At 42.3% G+C, this 16754-nt stretch overlaps 1 protein-coding gene across 2 annotated transcripts in view; it reads right to left on the minus strand.

The window, feature by feature from the left end:
• TMEM214 (transmembrane protein 214) overlaps positions 1–16754 on the minus strand; it is a 256765-nt gene that overhangs the window by 29467 nt on the left and 210544 nt on the right. For both annotated transcript variants that reach the window (XM_030198624.1, XM_030198623.1), the window contains exon 15: positions 4275–4443. In XM_030198624.1, the coding sequence (XP_030054484.1) occupies positions 4275–4443 (169 nt within the window). The remainder of the gene's footprint in view (positions 1–4274; positions 4444–16754) is intronic.

Consider the following 16754-nt stretch of genomic DNA (forward strand, 5'->3'; position numbering starts at 1 on the left):
AGTGAAACTTAGATAACGCCAGTGGTTTGGATGTACTGGGATGTGGATGTAGGCATCCTTTAAATGCAGAAAAGCCAGCCAGTCAGTAAGCCTTGGATAAATAGATCTCTGCACAAAGAATCCTACTGCTTTCAATTTGTTTTGCAGGAGAGTGAAATATCCTATAGACCATGGGTGATGGTCTTTAAGACAGCTGTATGAAGGAATAGTTCCCACTACGTGGAAAGTAGGTTTTGCTTCTTTCCAAATGCTTCTAAGTGGAAATAAAAATAGATGTTCTACTCCAAGCTGAAATATTGAGAATGGATCCATAAAGGCTTTCTCTAAGTGTATCCAACTCACAATAGGGTGCTGTACATAAAGCTCTCACAAGCCCTTTAACACCGCTGCTTGATATCTTTGAAGGTTAAGAAAACCCAACCCGCCCCTCTCTTTTCCATACTGCAACTGGTGTAAGGTTGTTTAAGGTTTTTTCCCCCTTACCAGAAACTCTCTCAGCATTTTATGTATTTATTTGCTGCTTTTATATCCCACATTTTCCTATCTATTTGCAGGCTCAATGTGGCTTACAATATTCCATCATAGCTATCGCCATTCAGGAGTAAAGAAACAAATGGTTTATCCCAGATTTTGAACTGTTTTCCTGTAATTCTGTATGGAGAGTTGGGCAAATAAAAACAGGAATTTAGGCAAAATCATAATTTGAATAGTTGATATCCTTTCCTCACTAATGTCAATGCTAAATCCTTCCATGCTTCTAAATCATATTGGATTTGCTTTGTAAGGAATTCATAATTAAGCTTATATAATAAATATGTAAGGCTATGGGATATAAGAATTCCTAAATATCTTGATCCCTGCATTGCCACTTGAAAAGGAAAATTCTGAAACTAGAGATGTGTACATTAAATAAAAGTGATTCTGTTTTGTCAACGTTTACTTTAAAACCCAATACTGTCCAAAGTAGGAAAGCTCAGAAAGCAAGTGATTGATATGGATTGGACACGAAAATTGGCATGTTATCCGCATATAACAAAATTTTATGTTTTCCCCTCAAACCACTATGGGTTGAATGAGTCTTATGCATATTGCCAGTTCAACAGTGATAGCAAATAAAGGAGGGCACATAGGGCACACCTGTCTAGTACATCTTGAGAGGAAGAACCCCTCCTAACAAATGCCAATTATCATAATTGCACATTTGGTTGGACATTTAGTGACTGGAACCCATTTCCCATAATTACCCCACAATCTCATCTCACCACTAACTTCAAATAGGTATGGCCATTCAACCCCGATGAATGCTTTCTCTGCTTCTATGTCTACCTGTGGCCTTTTCCCTGTGCCTGGTATCTCAGAACCAAGGTTCTGCAGACACTGTCTCCCAGTTGCCTATCTTGTACAAAACCCATTTGGTCCCAATGGATTAATTTTAGGGAGAACGCCTTCCAATCGGTTAGCTAGAATTCTTGCAAATATCTTCATGTCATTATTCAGAGCTATTGGCCTCTAACTGGTGAAGTGTAAAGTTCTGTGTGGCTGTTGCTTTTCATGGGCAAACGAAAGGCGAAAATGAGGGACTATCCCTTGGAGACCCCCTGACTTACAGCTTCTGGGTCTTATGGATAAATTCATAACACCCGGGAACCTCCAGATTCAGAAAGTTGAAGACAGGACGTTTGGTGTAAGGGCAAGGGAGGATCCCTGAGCCACGCATTGGCTGCAGAGGCATCGTTGAGTACGGTCTATTGAACTCCATCACACCAATTGGGGTCTTCTTCCTGATTGGAGGCGAGTCCAGAGCAGCTGCAAACCAATTTGTTGGCACTTGTACTGTGCCAAGGAGAAGAGGGGAAAAACTGCTTCATGGAGCTGGTGGCTCCTCTTGCTGTGTCTTCTCCATCTCAGATGCCTGAAGTTTTGTTGGTATCGGCTGCAGGTAATCAGGATCCAGGTTGGTCTAAAGTCGTTCCTGAGTTTTCTTTTCATCCTCAACGCTCTGAGCATTTCTCCTTAGAATCTATTTGGACTGCTGTAACACAGCATGGTCAGGCACTATCAGTGCCTGTTAATGCTCTTGGGGGCCAATTGCATGAACAAGAGGCTAAGATTATTAAACAGAAGAAATAGTTTCCAACTATACAGGAAATAAATTCAACTATTAGAGACAATTCTAACTTGCGGTTTAAGGTAGAAATGCTGGAAATATCAGGTCAGGATTTTGAACCTACGCCTGATAAATTTTCCAAAGTTCCCTTTGAGATCCCCAGGTGAAATTTTGAGACTTCTGAAAGAATCAATCCCTTCAATGACAAGTTATATTTGCCTGTATCTAAAAGGAGGATGGTGATGTACAAGATAATTTAAGAACTAAGGCTCCAATTGTTTCTGAGCTTATTAGAGACCTCGGATTCTGAAGAAAGACTCTACAATACTAATTGCGACTTTTGCCTTAATATGTTCTGCATTACTGAATTGAGTAACTGCTTTCCCTCTTGTTTTTCAGGCTCCAGTTTATTTTGCTGGTTCTCTCTTGAACCGCTGCTTTCACAGAAGTTCCTGTGACCAGAATCTCCGTGCCCCGGAAGTGATGCCATTCAATATCGCTGTCAGTACTCTTCATAAGTCACATATTTTAGTGGCACACACATAACATAAAGAGCAAGTTTTGCTCCTTTGGATGTGCCAAGGATGTAAAATTATTTTTTCTTTTTCTTCAATCTGCCATGTTGTTTTTCTACCTTCAGAAGGTGTTAGCAATCTAATTTTCATGTGCCTCTCCACTCCAATTCCAGTTCACTGGGGCCATCACCCTTTCTCTGCATTTCCACCTCAGATCATCTACCCCTACGTAAGCCAACTTACGTACCAGGTAATTGTTCTCTTCTCTCTGCATTATCCATCGGGTTACTTAAGTGTCACTCTGTACAACAAACACTTTTAGGGAAAGGATCTTATCTTGACCCACACAATGTCTATTTTGTGCTTAAGAGAAACCTGGCTTAAAGATACTGATGCCTCTTATTTAAATCAAGCCACTCCAAGGCTACGCCTACTTTTCACATAGTCACTCTGTGGGCCTGAGTGGCGGTGTAGCTGTTATCTTTACAGATCTTTCAGTCTCCCTCTGTGATTCTGACTCACTCTCTCTAGCTGATTCTCTGCACTTTCAGGTTAAATTACCTCACTCCATTAGATTTTATTTACCCCCCCCCCCTCCAAACTTCATTCAGCCTGCTATTCTCTGAGATTTTAAAATGTTCACCTAGATGATCCTTCTGCTCATTTCACTCAAGATTGTTCTATCTTCTTCTCTGATTTAAACCTGACCCAATATGTGATAAGCCCTACACATCGTGATGGACACTTATTAGACCTGGTGCCCTCCTCAAGTGTAGCAAACCATTCTCTACAATTTGTCAGTTTGTTCCCTCTCCCTTAGTCAGACCACTTTCTTATTCTAGTCCATTACACTAGGACTTACTTCTCAACAACTGCTACCAAGTTAATCCTTCACCAAGACCTATCCAAGGTCACGGCCTCTACACTTCTGCCCTATTCTACTTTTAAGGTTGATTTTTTCATTGCCAAGTCACTCAATGAACAGGTAAGCCTACTGGAATACCTCTCTTAAGCATACATTTTTGATGTTAATTGTACCGTAACGGCAGTACCAAAGCTCCTGCATTTCAGATAATGTTGCAATAATAGAAAACTATAATATATTTAATACATTTATAATCCATTCCATCCACATATATATGCTGATAGCTTTGCACTGTATTGCACAATTGAACACACATTTTCATTATAATCAAGAGTATTATTTTCAAAGCCATTTACATGAGTAAAAACCTACTGACTTGGGTAGAATGTCAGATTTTCAATATTTGCCACCAAAATGCAGCTAAAAGTATGTGTGCTGTTTGACAATGTGCATACTTTTAGCAATGTGCGTAGACTTTTCCCCAATCAAGCTGTCTGAAAATTGTCCTTTATCCCTCTAAAATAACCTTTGTAATTGAGTAGTACATTTTAGTGCTCTACTTTTTTTTTTTTTGTACATGCCCATTGTTCCCCATAGTTAAAAGAAAAATTTGGATTACCTACATCATATAAGTAGGTTTTATCTATATCTATGCACATATCTGTTTCTCTATGCATATCTACATCTATAGATACATAGGAAATTAAGAAACCACACTTTGCTCTGGAGATTGTTAAAAGAATGATTTACATTGCTGTTGGGAAGAGGTGCTTTTGGTCTGTCTTACCCATTCAATGAACCATGGCAAATTGTCCCTGACCCAGGCAATCTGGGAAGAACACAGATGTGAGATATATGCAGTTGCCTCCTTTGTCTTTGACCAGGCAAGTTCTAGGTTTGGTCCCAATATACGCATCATATGGGAATAGTAAATGGGAGCATTTCTCTCTATCCAACTGGAAAACAAGAAGAAAAGTATGGCACTCTTATCTGTAAAGAATAATCAAGACTCCTGAAAAAGCAGACCATAAACTGGTGTTGGCTCAAACACATAACAGACACTACATTTTCTTCTATATTTAGACCTATATATGACCTTAGGTTAGACAAGTTTACTAGCTATTAAATAGCTCCAGGCAATATTCACTCACGTTGGTTTTCACAAGCTATCACAATGTTGAATTATTTTACATTTGAGCTAGATGTGCCAGTACATCCAAACATTCAACAACGTTTTTCAAACTAACAAAAAATGCCTTTAAAATGATGCACACCACTTACCACAACATATCAATATAAAGGGATAATGTGAGTTAGTCAAGATACAAACCTTGACTTTGACGCTATATTAAAACTTTATTTTAAAAATACACAGCAACAATTTTGTGGACAGAAATTGTGGATATTTCCCGACGTGACTAAAATCACTCAAGAAAGAAGAAAAGAGTTTCTGGAAATGAGAGAGGAAACCAGGTCTTTAGGGGCAACTTTCTTACTTGCTTATTCTTGCAAGTGCGTTATAAAATATCTAAATATAAAGTATGTGTTTTTTGTACCAACACAATTGAGAGAATTTATAAATATGAAAAAGCTTGTCAAATGATAAAACCAACATAAAGTATTGTGAATGGTGGTATTTAGGGCTAGGCCTTTCCTTATGTTTTTCTTTTTTTTATGTTCCCCTGAACTATTTGGATTCCTTCCTCCTTTATTTGTGGTCAAAGGAAGATATGGTGAAATAATAATGCTTTTCTTTAGTTAATTATGTTTCCACTTGAATAGTATGTATCACTTGTATCTGTATTTCTTGTAGCAAGTATAATGCTTGTAAAGTTATGAAAATTTTCAATAAATAAATTAAAAAAAAAAAAAAAAGTCAAGATACAAACCTTGATTTAAGATCAAGGCAAACTAACCAAGGAGGGAGGCAAAAAATGTCAACAAGAGTGAGGAGAAAAGCAGGTCACTAACACTAGCCATTATTGCAGTAGCTCCCAAACCTGGTCCTGGATGCACCCCCGTCAGTTTTTTTAGGAAATCCACAATGAATATTCATGAGAGATTTGTATACAGTGGAGGCAGTATATGCAAATATCTCTCATGAATATTCAATGTGGATATCCTGAAAACCTGAGTGGCTGAGGGTGCCCTCCAGGACAAGGTTTGGGAACCACTGCACTGAGAAAAAAAATGCAACAGTGGAGAATCTGTGCAAAGTTCCTCCACTAAACAAAATTGACTTTTGGGTCCAACAGAAAATGTGGTGGCAGCAAGATCCTGGGGACAAGAAGAGGAAGAGCCAAAGATCATCTAATGGCAGCATAAACATAGACCTTGAAAGAGTTGGTTCAGATAGATCACCAGAAAAGGAGAGCAAGAGCTTCTGGGAGGAGGAGGAGGATGGGCAGCACCAGTTGTGATTGAAAGTAGAGGCATCTTCTTCCCTCTCTGACATGGGAAAGGAAAGAGCTTGTGCTGCTGATTGGCTCCTCTACTGACAATCACAGCTGCATGTCAAGGAAGGAAGGAAAAAGGAACCAGTGCTGCTTTTTGATAAAGTAGCAGGGCCGCTGAGAGGGGAAAGATTCCCCGGGCCCAGCCTCCAAGGGGGACACGGTGCTGGGATCTGTCTCTCTCCCGTTCCTGTGTGTCAGGACCTGGGTGACTGAGCCATGAAATCCAAGTGATACTGACTGGAAAAGGTATGCAAAGAAGACCATGTATTCAATCTACAGATTTCTCTAAGGGACTAAGCCCTTGACTCTGCCAAGTCATCAAAATGGCTCTGGTAGAATGAGCTCAGAGCAAAGATGGGGGCTGTTTGCCGGAAAGAATATAAGTTGAAGCAATAGCCTCCTTAATCCAGTGGGCAATGGTTGCTTTGGATATAGTACCTTTATGTGAAATGCAGACACCACTTTAAGGAGAAAAGGAACCATGCGAATAGTCACTCCTGCTTCAGAGAAATAGAGGAAAGGCATGGGTGGTTTTTTTGCTAAAGCACTCTTGCCAATCTACTTAGCTTCTTTCTGCCTCACAACCTAAACAAATGGGGCTTATGGGGTCTGTGCAAGCTTCTCAACCTGTGCAGATGGGCCCTTCCTCCAAAAGGAGAAGTTTGTAATCAGGTTGTTAATGCTGCACAGTGCCATGCATCTATGAATCCATATATTTTGCCATATAGGTATATACAGGGCTGTGCATAGTGCTTGCATTGCTTCTATAGAGACCTTGCGTTCCATCATGGCAGCAGTTCAGCAAGAGTTCTTTAACTTATCTAGGCCTCAAGGAGGCTTACTTGCATATTCCCATTTGGCTGCCTCATCATTTTCTTCAGTTTCATTTTTGGTCAACATTGTTTCAGTTCCAAGCAATTCCATTCGGACTAGCTTAAGCTCCCAGGACCTTTTCCAAGATCATGGTAGTGGCTGCAACATTTCTGAGTAAAGAAGGTATAAGAGTACATCCATATCTAGATGACTGGCTGATCAGAGCCTCCTTGGCTAAGGAGAGTTGTGAAGTCACCTCAAGAGTTATCTGTTCTTTTTTGCAGTCATTGGGCCAGATATTGTCTTCCCAAGAGTCATCTAGTACCCAGGCAAGCTCTGGAATATCTGGGAGTTTGTTTGGACACAGCCCAAGGCAAGGTGTTTTCACCGGATCAGAGACAGGTCAAGCTTCAGTCTCAAATGCTTCTGTTGATGAAATTGCTGAGTCCTTGAGCCACTGGTCGCAGATACCTCAGGATTACGAACTTCGTCTGCCTTGGACTCCTCAAGCAAAGAACAGCCTTTCATGGTGGCTGCAGTCCAGCAATCTCATCCAAGGCACGTCTCTAGCCTCTTCATCTTGTCCAGTGGTGGTAACATACCAGTCTGGTTGGGGGGGGGGGGGGGGTGCACTTTCTCTATCACAACGTCCAAGATCTCTGGAACAGAACCACGATGGCCAATAAATCGCCTAAACTTCAGAGCAGTTTGCAAGGCTGTTTTGGCTCCTGCTGGAGGGCAGACCAGTCAGCATTCTGTCAGACAATATCGCAGCAGTGGCTTACATAAACTGGCAAGGAGACACTTGCAGTGCCCCCCTAGCAATAGAAGCTCATCACCTTATTCACTGGGTGGAAAGCCACTTGAAGCAGATTTTGGCAGCACACATTGCAGGAACACTGAATGTGCAGGTGAACTACCTCAGTAGGAATTCTTGGACCCGGGGGAATCGAAACTGTTGCTGGAGGCCTTCTGGTTTGTCACTTAGAAACGGAGCATCCTGATTCTGGATCTCATGGTGTCTTGTTGCAATGCCAACGTCTCCAGGTTTTTCAACAGAAGAGTACGGTTCAGAGGATCTGGATGCTCTTCTCCAACCTTGGCCAGAGTCAGATCATCATAAGTACATAAGTAATGACGCTGGGAAAAGACCAAGAGTCCATCGAGCCCAGCATCCTGTCCACGACAGTGGCCAATCCAGGCCATTGGCACCTGGCAAGCTTCCCAAACGTACAAACATTCTATACATGTTATTCCTGGAATTGTGGATTTTTCCCAAGTCCATTTAGTAGCGGTTTATGGACTTGTCCTTTAGGAAACAGTCTAACCCCTTTTTAAACTCTGCCAAGCTAACCGCCTTCACCACGTTCTCCGGCAACGAATTCCAGAGTTTAATTATGTATTGGGTGAAGAAAAGGTTTCTCTGATTTGTTTTAAATTTACTACACTGTAGTTTCGTCGCATGCCCCCTAGTCCTAGTATTTTTGGAAAGCGTGAACAGATGCTTCACATCCACCTGTTCCACTCCACTCATTATTTTATATACCTCTATCATGTCTCCCCTCAGCCGTCTCTTCTCCAAGCTGAAAAGCCCTAGCCTCCTTAGTCTTTCTTCATAGGAAAGTCGTCCCATCCCTGCTATCATTTTAGTCGCACTTCGCTGCACCTTTTCCCAATTCTACTATATCTTTCTTGAGATGCGGCGACCAGAACTGAACACAATACTCAAGGTGCGGTCGCACCATGGAGCGATACAACAGCATTATAACATCCTCACACCTGTTTTCCATACCTTTCCTAATAATACCCAACATTCTATTCGCTTTCCTAGCTGCAGCAGCACACTGAGCAGAAGGTTCCAGTGTATTATCGACGACGACACCCAGATCCTTTTCTTGGTCCGTAACTCCTAACGTGGAACCTTGCATGACGTAGCTATAATTCGGGTTCTTTTTTCCCACATGCATCACCTTGCACTTGCTCACATTAAACGTCATCTGCCATTTAGCCGTCCAGTCTCCTAGTCTAGTAGGGTCTTGCTGTAATTTTTCACAATCCTGTCGCGAGTTAACGACTTTGAATAACTTTGTCATCAGCAAATTTAATTACCTCGCTAGTTACTCCCATCTCTAAATCATTTATAAATATATTAAAAAGCAGCGGTTATCTTTGTTTTTCTGCGGCCAATGATAAGAACATAAGCGTTGCCACACTGGGACAGACCGAAGATCCACCAAGCCCAGCATCCTGTTTTCAACAAGTTACAAGTACCTGGGAAGATCCCAACACAGTAAAATACATTTTATGTTGCTTATCCTAGAAATAAGCAGTAGATTTTCCCAAGTCCATGGACTTTTCTTTTAGGAAGTTATCCAAACCTTTTTCAAATCCCGCTAACTGCTTTTACTACATTCTCTGGCAATTAATTCCAGAGTTTAATGACACGTTGATTGAAGAAATATGTTCCCAGATTTGTTTTAAATTTACTACTTTGTAGTGCCCCCTAGTCCTAGTATTTTTGGAAAATGTAAACAAGTGATTCACATCTACCCATTCCACTCCATTATTTTATAGACCTCTATCATATCTCCTCTTAGCTGTCTTTTCTCCAAGCTGAAGAGCTCTATCCGCTTTAGCCTTTCCTCATAGGGAAGTCATCCCATCCCCTTTACCATTTTTGTTGCCCTTCTCTGCACATTGTTTGTGAAACTCTGGCTCTTAGTCAAGGTGCCCCTGAATGTGATGCCAGTGAGACAATCGTGTGGCCCCTAAAGTCACAACAATGAGGAATAACAATGTCTGCCACAAGGCAAGTATCTGCATCATCAGTACAGCAGCAGTCTGCGAGCAGACTCTAATGTGGAATCTTGCATCATGTAGCTACAGTCTTGCATTATGTAGCTATAGTTCGGGTTCTTCTTTCCCATATGCATCACCTTGCACTTGCTCACTTTATTTATGACATTTGTATCCTGCATTATCCCAATCAGAGTTCAAGTTCAATGTGGCTTACAATCCCTAGAGGGCTCATTTTTGTACCTGAGGAGGGTTAAGTGACTTGTCCAGGTTCACAAAGAGCTGCAGTGGGAATTGAACCCAAGATGCTGGGATCAAAGTCTGCTGCACTAACCATTAGGCCACTCTTCCACTCGTCACTGCACTTACTCACATTAAATGTCATCTGCCGTTTGGATGCCCAGTCTCATAAGGTCCTCTTGTAATTTTTCAGAGTTTTCCCACAGGATTCTTCGTCGTCAAGGTCTCATAATTCTGATTGCCCAAGACTGGCCCAGAAGGCCATGGTACGCAGATTCATTTCATCTCTATGTGGATGAGCCGTTGCGTCTCCCTCCTCTTCAGGGCTCTGTCCAGACAGAGGATCCTTCCCCTCTTCGGTCTTGCAGCCTGGATCTTGAGAGGTCAGAGTCGAGGAAGAAAGTTTACTCAACATATTACCACCATACTTCAGGCTACAAAGCATTCTACCTCACGTTCTACCTCCTCTGCTTATACTTGAGTGTGGCAGGTTTTGAAGCATGGTGTTCCAAATGGTCCTTATCTCCCTTTCTTTCTACTTTGTCCTAGATTCTAGCCTTCTTGCAAGAAGGATTTAAAAAGGGGCTGGCCTACAGTTCTCTAAGAGTGCAAGTGGCAACCCAAGCCTGTTGTCAGGGTCAAATTCTTAATTCCTCCTTAGCCGCTTTTCCAGATGTGGTTCATTATCTTTGGCCTTCTCTTAAATATCTTTGCCCTGAGTGGAATCTTAACCTGGTGCTATGGTCCCTGCAGAAGGCACCTGATTCTCAGATCTATTTTCCTTGGTGCAATCTTATCCGCTCGCAAGATTTCTGAGCTATAGGCATTATTCTGGTGCTATGGTCCCTGCAGAAGGCAGCTGATTCTCAGATCTGTTTTCCTTGGTGCAATCTTGTCCGCGCACAATATTTCTGAGCTATAGGCATTCTATAGAGATCCTTTCCTCATGGACATAGTTTGGGGGTGGCGAAGAGGGGCAGTGCCCCCCCACCCAAACGAGCCGTTCCTACCTGGCAGGCTGGAGGAACCGCAAACTTACATGTTCTTCCCTTTCCTTCTCTGCCTCTCGCGCGCTCACTCCCTCCCTGGCAAAGCATAATGCAAATGTGCGCGGGGCCGTACTCCCTCCTCCCTCCCTCATAATATAAGTTCCTTCCTGTTTCCGGAGAAAGGAGGGAAGCTGGCAGTGGCACACGCAGCAGGAGCACGGCTCCACGCACGTTTGCATTATGCTTCGCCAGGGAGGGGGAGGGAGTCAGCGAGCGAGAGGCAGGGAAGGAAAGGGAAGAGCATGTAAGTTCGGGGATTCCTCCTGGCTGCCATAGCAGCAGCTGGGAGGAGTAGCTAGTGGTTTGGCACAATGATGCTTATGTCCCTAACCTTGCTGGGGGGAGTGGGAGATAGAGTGAGTGAGAGGACAGGTGAGGCAAGGAAGGGGAGTGAGGCAGAGATGTTTGATGGAGGAATAAAGGGGAGACGTTGGATGGAAAGGAATGAGATGGAAGATCCTGCAAAGGGGAGAGAGAGAAGGGGAGATGCTGAATGGAACATAAAGATAGGACCAGGCGGACTTCTATGGTCTATGTCCCAGAAATGCCACAGAAAGACCATAATCAAGTATATTGTTGATTTAATCATGAATTGATAATGATTGTGACTATTGGGCAGACTGGATGGACCGTTCTGGTTTTTATCTGCTGTCATTTACTATGTTACTATTAATCCTCTCTGCTCCCGGGCTGATGTTCAGACCTCAGCTCTGACACAGGCATTAGATGTCACCTGACCTACTGGCGCAATTGCATGTGGTGATCTCTTAGCACACAGTGTCAGTGAATCAGAGAAGTCTTACATGTGCGCACCAGAGTGTTCCAACTTCCATTCCTTCCTTGTCTGCAGTGCTGTGGCTCGAACCCAGAGAGAGACAGAGAGCCAACAGAAATTTTTAAAAATGTACCATTAAATTCTTGCTGGACTGGCTGGGGAAATGTTAATTCTTGCAGGTATGGGCGGGTTAGATTCCCTGCAGCGACAGGTTAGATTTCTGTCCCCGTGCAACTTTCTAGTTTACAGGGAATCCAAAAACAAAACAGAATCCTAAAAGAGCTAGGAGGATTGCATAGCGATATCTATACGATACAGGAGTCTCACCTTAGAGTAACAGATAAGAACTATCTTAGGGCCCCCTTGGGTGGACAAGATATTTCACTCCTCCAATAATGCAGTAGTTTATTTTATTGCACCCTCTAACAACCCTTTAACGAACGAAATTCCCAACCGTTGCATGCATTAAAGGCCTTTTTCCAAAGAAGCAAGCAGCTAACGAAAACGGAGTAACTACCATTGTAATGTGGGCGATTCGGGATGCACTAACAATACCGACGATTACACCGAATCATTTTCCGCAACATATTTAATGTGTGGTCAGACCAGTCGTAAAGGCCTGAGCTGTCATCTCCCCGCTGCCCCCTGTACCAGAAAAATCAAAGCTGGCATGTTTAAACATGAAAAGTGAGAAAAAAAAATAAAAACACCACAAACACTGGCTCCCCGCTTTCCCCTGCATTACTAAAAAAAATTAACATACCTTAAAAAAGGATCGGGAGGGGGCAAAGGCGCTCTTCAGAAGAGTCCTGTATGGACGGCCTTGCCCCCCCCCCCCCAGATCGCTGCTGTTCCACGCTTCCGCCCTTCACTAAATTAAAAACTGAAAATAAAAAGTTAAACTTTAGCAGCGCCGGGCCCCCTCCCTTCCTGTGTTCATCATCTTCTTTTCCCAACACTGCTCCGCCTCCTGCCATCCTCCGCCCCCCCGAGTTCATCGCCGCCGTTCCCCCCCCTCCAAAGGACCCCCCTCCGCCTTACCGGCCTCTCACCTTTGTGTGAAGGCGCTGCACGAGATGAAACAATGGATCGTCGCTCCCTTCTGCCTCCACTGACGTCTCTCTCCATCTTCCTCATGTGCACGCCCTCCTCTGACGTAGGAAACTTACGTCAGAGGAGGGCGTGCACATGAGGAAGATGGAGAGAGACGTTGGTGGAGGCAGAAGGGAGCGATGATCCGTTGTTTCATCTCGTGCAGCGCCTTCACACAAAGGTGAGAGGCGCTGCACGGCCGGTAAGGCGGAGGGGGGTCCTTTGGAGGGGGGGGGAACGGCGGCGATGAACTCGGGGGGGGGGGGGGGCGGAGCAGTGTTGGGAAAAGAAGAAGATGAACACAGGAAGGGAGGGGGGCCCGGCGCTGCTAAAGTTTAACTTTTTATTTTCAGTTTTTAATTTAGTGAAGGGCGGAAGCGTGGAACAGCGGCGATCTGGGGGGGGGGGGGGGGGGGGCAAGGCCGTCCATACAGGACACTTCTGAAGAGCACCTTTGCCCCCTCCCGATCCTTTTTTAAGGTATGTTTATTTTTCAGGGATGCAGCGGGGAGCGGGGAGCCACGTGTTTGTGGGGGTTTTGTTGTTGTTGTTCTGACGGTTCTGGCATGTGCAGAGCAGCCAGCATAATGCTTGGCTGCTCTGCGCATGATTTAAGGGCCGATTACCGAACAGCATTGATACATTGTACTTTTTAAATCCGCACCGAACTTGTGCAAATTGTTTTTTTTGAGCATCGTTCGTTTTTTAAAATTCGGTTCGGACTTTAAAGTTTGTAATTTTTTTTACGTATGGTTGATGCATCTGGGACAGAGTGAGCAGACTGTGGCAGTAGAACTAGCATGGGCTGCACTTCAGTTCTGTCTCATTACTATCTATGCTCCCAATAAGGACCAGTTAGATTTTTTGAAGGGAATTCTAGCCCATTTGACAGCTTGGACTTCTTTCTGAACTGTCTTGTATTAGGAGGCGACCTGAACATGGTGGCCTCAGATAATTGGGACAGCTCCTCTGCGGGAAGCTCCACAAGTAAATGTCAAATTTGCTGATTTGTTGAAACAATACTCATTGATTGATGTTTGGAAGGTACAGAACCCAGAAATTATACCTATGTGGCGGGTGTCGATTCTTATTATAGAATTTACTATTTCTTGGTAACTCCTAAGATTTATCTGTCTTTAAATATCTGCACTATTCATCCAATTACATGCTCAGATCATGCTCCACTGTAGATCTAAATTGTGGCTTATGAACAACTTGGCCATACTAATACAGTTGTAGGACTGCATCACTGAATACTTACAACTAAATGACAATGACACAGTTGATGTCTTTATTGTATGGGAAGCCCTGAAGGCAGGGGTAAGAGGTAAATTTATACAATATGGTAATATTTTAAATAAATAAATAAAACAGAGCGAGTAGAGAGCCATTCACGCTAGACTAAGGGCAGCTGAGGCCAAGCATTAGGAGCTAAAAATAGAGAATGCCACCCTTGTGGATAATACGGGCTATATATAATGATCTCTCCATGAGTATTAGGATCAATGGCATACAACAGAAATTTACCCTCAGACATGGGACCAAACAAGGGTGTCCATCATCCATTATCCTCTTTAATGTTTTGCTATTGCTCTGGAGCCCTTTGCTCAGGTGATCAGACAAACAGAAGACATCAAGGTTTTTACCACTGGATCCACACACCAAAATTAGTATTTTATGCATTATTGATGCTTATAGACTTGACACACTCTTTGCCTGCTTTTATGTTAGCCTGTAACGAGTACAGCAGGGTATCTGGCTACAAGCTAAATGAAACAAAATCTATAGTAAAGCCAATTAATATGTCAGATTCTCAGTTGCGAGGTACCACAGAGGTGAATTACGCCTCTAAGGGTGGACAAGTTTCTCAATCAGAGCTTCTCTTGAATATTTTATATTTATATACATTTTTAATAAATATTAAAATATATATATTTATATACATTTTTAATAAATATTAAAATATACATATATACTTCTCTCATAAATCTCAGAACAGAGTGAGTCAATCCTGTCACTCTCCAAAAAGCCTCATGCACATCAATAATAACTAATGTGCTCAAATCATCTAATACTAATCCTCTAAAAATATTTTGTCATCTCTATAGCAATCATGCATTAATTTTATCTCTATGATTGAGAAACTTGTCAACCCTTAGAGGCGTAATTCACCTTGGTGGTGCCTCGCTTGGGTGAGTTTATAACTCTGAGAACTTCCCTATCATCTATTAGATATTTTAATTGGTCACCTAGAACCATACTAAGTCAATCCTCTAACTTATTTGTCTCCTTTATTGATTATACTCTGTTTTTTCTACCATTTGTTTAATACTCTAGCCAGAGACAGATTTGGGATTTTTTTTGATTAGTTAGATTCTCAGTTGCAACAGTTGAAACCAATGGTACCATTCATTTGGCAAGCTAAAGGGATAAAATATTTGGGAAGTATCCTTCTGTCTCATATTTCTTAACTTTATAATGTTCATATCTCATAATGCTAGACAAGATAAAAATAAGATGAATTCATGGAAATTTCTTGCAAAGCCTCTGTTAGAATTGATGCGATAAAGATGAATGTGGTTCCAAGATTATTTCATTTTTTTTTTTTTTTTAACAAGAGAACACATTTTATTTTCATTTAAATGACTGAAAAATGTTAGCTCTTGAAATTTGCAACCCAGGCAACTTTATATTTAGACAGTACAGAACAATGGCATAGCCATGGGTGGACGTGGACCCACCCAGTTTGAGTTTAGGCCTGCCCAACTCTGCCATGACTGATAAGGGATTCCCAAGCCCTGTCAGCTGAATAGGTCCTCCTCGGATGGCCAGAGCACTTCCCTACTCTTGGCAGTCAGCGGCACCATCTATGAGCCACCACCGCACCAGCTCCCCAGGCATGCTCAGTTTTATTTTACAACATTTTTATTAGTGACACTTCAATAAAATACATACTTGACCATATATATACAGCCTCACAGGTACAAATGTTCATAAAGAAACTTTTTTGTTAAGCTAATACAGAGTGCCAACCAATTATCACATTTTATCCCCTTCCCCTTCTTTGATAGGAGGGATGTCCCCATGTCATGTACGCATTGCTTTAGTAATAACTGTATATGGAATTCTCATACAGATGATGGATCTGAACCTCAGGTAAATATTTGAAATTTTCGTGCAGTCAATACAAGAGGCTCCATACAATCAGCAATTGTGTGGCTATTATCTTCATCTGCTCGCTGTTGGATGGACAGTATGTAATCCATATACCCTGATATCTATGAAACTGTGTCCTATATAGTCTTTAAACCTTATTTAGTAGGTCTATTGCGAATCTATAATTAAACAAACAGGTTTTCCAATAGCCAGTTGTTCATCAGTCTGTGCATTGTGTTGTTTCTACCTGTATGCCATCAGATTACATGCAGTTTGAGTATACATTAACCATTGGCCTTATTGATTGTGGCAACAAAGATTGTCAGCCTTAATGAACGTGGTATACAACCAGCAGCTTAGTGTTCTCATCATCCAATTAAACCAACACTCAAAGGAACTTTTATAACAAACTAGCAAGTGAACACTCCTTATAATGCTCTTACCCCCCCATCCCTTTATCCCCCCCTTACCCCCTCCCTCCTTGAATCTCATCGAATGTGTGTTTCTAAAAATAAGGTCATACATATGTATTCTTGACTGCTTCTCGGTTATAGTGTTAAGTACAAGACTCCGTCCTCTTTGGGTTAATATGTCTAACAATGGCCCCCAAAGCTTTAGAAAACGCGCCTTACGGCGGCATGAACCTTTAGCCTCCCTTGCTTCCCATGTCATCAGTTGATGTGTCTGGTTTCGCCAATGCCAATAGTCAAGAGGTTTATCTGAAGTCCAAGATTGTAATATGCATTTTTTTGCCACCAGACATAACTTTCGACATAGAAGTGTCTCATCTGCTGTTAAACCCCGGAATGCACCTGGGCAGTCCAATATCAATTGCTGAGGAGTACCCACTATTCTACGTGATATCGGTGAAGTCATAAAGTTTACTATCT

This window comes from Microcaecilia unicolor, chromosome 3 (genome assembly GCF_901765095.1).
Source record: "Microcaecilia unicolor chromosome 3, aMicUni1.1, whole genome shotgun sequence".
Taxonomy (NCBI): domain Eukaryota; kingdom Metazoa; phylum Chordata; class Amphibia; order Gymnophiona; family Siphonopidae; genus Microcaecilia; species Microcaecilia unicolor.